This window comes from Apis dorsata, unplaced genomic scaffold (assembly GCF_000469605.1).
Source record: "Apis dorsata unplaced genomic scaffold, Apis dorsata 1.3 scaffold_44, whole genome shotgun sequence".
NCBI lineage: Eukaryota > Metazoa > Arthropoda > Insecta > Hymenoptera > Apidae > Apis > Apis dorsata.
Window position 1 is genome coordinate 980,615 of NW_006263346.1, and position 2,279 is coordinate 982,893.

General features: G+C 20.4%; 1 protein-coding gene across 2 annotated transcripts in view; it reads left to right on the forward strand.

Annotated features, from left to right (window-relative positions):
- Positions 1 to 2,279, forward strand: part of LOC102677684 (thioredoxin-2-like) — a 4,812-nt gene that overhangs the window by 1,188 nt on the left and 1,345 nt on the right. The window contains exon 2 of one of the 2 annotated variants that reach the window (XM_031514532.1): positions 1,321 to 1,594. In XM_031514532.1, coding sequence (XP_031370392.1) covers positions 1,571 to 1,594 — 24 coding nt within the window. In that variant the 5' untranslated portion in view covers positions 1,321 to 1,570. Of the gene's footprint in view, positions 1 to 1,250; positions 1,595 to 2,279 lie in introns of those variants that run through there. The other variant, XM_006608723.2, reaches the window with a different exon arrangement.

A 2,279-nucleotide genomic window follows, 5' to 3' on the forward strand; every position in this document is an offset into this window, starting at 1 on the left:
ATCAAATCCTATATTAAATTATGTATAAATAAAATAATATGTATATGTCATATATATTATATATATATATATATATTATGTCATATATATTATGTAAACAGAAATATAATAGAATTTTTTGTTGAAAATATTATTTGAAAATAAAATTTCGTGATAAAATTCAATTGAAAATAATATTTAACGGTTTGTTTTAAAATATCGTACCAAAAAATTAAATAAATCCATATTTTTTGATAAATATTTAATAATTTTTATTAAATATTATTATATTACATTATTTAAATAAAAAAATATTAAATGTTAAGAGTATATATTTGATTGGGAAATGTAACGTATCATATCTAATTTAGATATAAAAGGAAGTTAATCTTGATCAATTTTTGCATTGTCATTCAGATATTACTGAATTGCTATTATCGATTTGCTAAAAATACAGATTTTTATGAATAAATACAACAACTTTAAACATAATATTAATCTTTCGAAAGGAATCAACAATGCATTTATAATTTAAAAATGTCATTGTTAGAGGAAATATGATATCATTGAATACTACTATTCATTTTTATAAATGAAATCATCTGATATATTTATATATTATATCATTTTTAAAATAAAAAATAATAGTTTATAAAAATGAAATTATTTTTTTATTTTTTATTATTTTACATTACAAATATTTTATATAGTTAATCTAAGAGAATAATAAAAACTAATGTAAATGTATTAATCGATTTCTTTGAGACGGTATTCTATGTACTATAATATATAATAGCTAAGGTTACTTGTTTATAAGAATATTACTGAGAAAGCTTTCTAATACTATTCATTCCATGAATGTAATCAATGTTTTATAATGTTTCAAAATTATGAAAATATAAAATATATCTTTATATATCTTTAAATAAAATATTTTAATTTTAAAGATTTTTTTTATAATCTACAAAATATTAAATTAATTATTTATTGCGTAAATATTATTCTACAATGTCGAAATAAACATAATATCTTATCATTAATAAAAAATATTATTTAATGCTAAATATTATGTCGCAATAAGACAAGTGTTTAACAGAATAAAAAATATGAAAAATATATTTAATTGCGTAATATTTTGCAATTTTATGTATATATATATATCTATAACTTTAAAAAATGAATATACATATATGAAAACAAATATCCTTCGAAATTGTGTGCACTATGTTATTATGATATAAGTTGTAATTAGGAAGTACAATACAATCTAAGGAAATGTTCGGAAATGAATCTTTGAAACTTTTTCGATGAACCGCGAATAAAATAAATACGTATGTCTAGTATACATCTCACTTTACCTTCGCCATACTTGTATCGAGTGACATCATTCTATGGAACCCAAATTTAAGAAAGAGAAAGAAAGTAAACGTGAAGGAGAATACGTTCACTACGTGAAGCGTAAGTCAGAGAAGGAAGAATAGAACTACTGAGGATTCAGAGCACAGCGCTCAGTCGTTAACGAAGCATCGAAATTGTTGGTTCGGTAGTACTTGTGGACAAGCTTAGAACGTAATTCCTAGAATAAATAAAAATGATTTACCAAATTAAGAATGCCGTAAGTAATTAATAATATATTCATTATAAAGTTTCATTGTATTTATAAATAAAAGAATTATGCATATATATTTGATTCATATATGTTGAATAATCATATTAATTTTTTAAATAAAAAAAAGAGTCAAAATTATATTTTTAGTTTACAATGGAATTTATTTAAATTTAGTATATGTTTTATGAAATAATTGACCTTGAAATAATCGATTTCATCTTGCTTAGTTCAGTAACGAAGTTTCCTCATAATGTGACGAAAAAATTTCGATCCGAAGCATGAACTATTGCGTGAAGTACTTGCAATCGTAGAATTGTTTCGATATTCATTTATTTATTTTAAATATATAAAATACATATATGTGATAAGTATTTTCGAGTATAGTGTTCATTTAATATTACATCAATCACAATTCCAATTACTACATAATATAGTTTGTAATATTGAATTCGTTGTATCTATAAGGTATGTGATTCAAGCATGCTTCCATGATAGATAAATTTTATGGGCGGGACAATTTAACATGAGAATAATTTGTTTATTAATTTTAAATTATTTAATTGATTTTTATAAATTATTTCATATAGAATTATTCTAAATAAATATTACTTTTTTTTATTAATTTTTTATATTTTTGAGAAAAATTTATAATAAGTTTAAAAAATCATGAATTAATAAAAAATATACATTT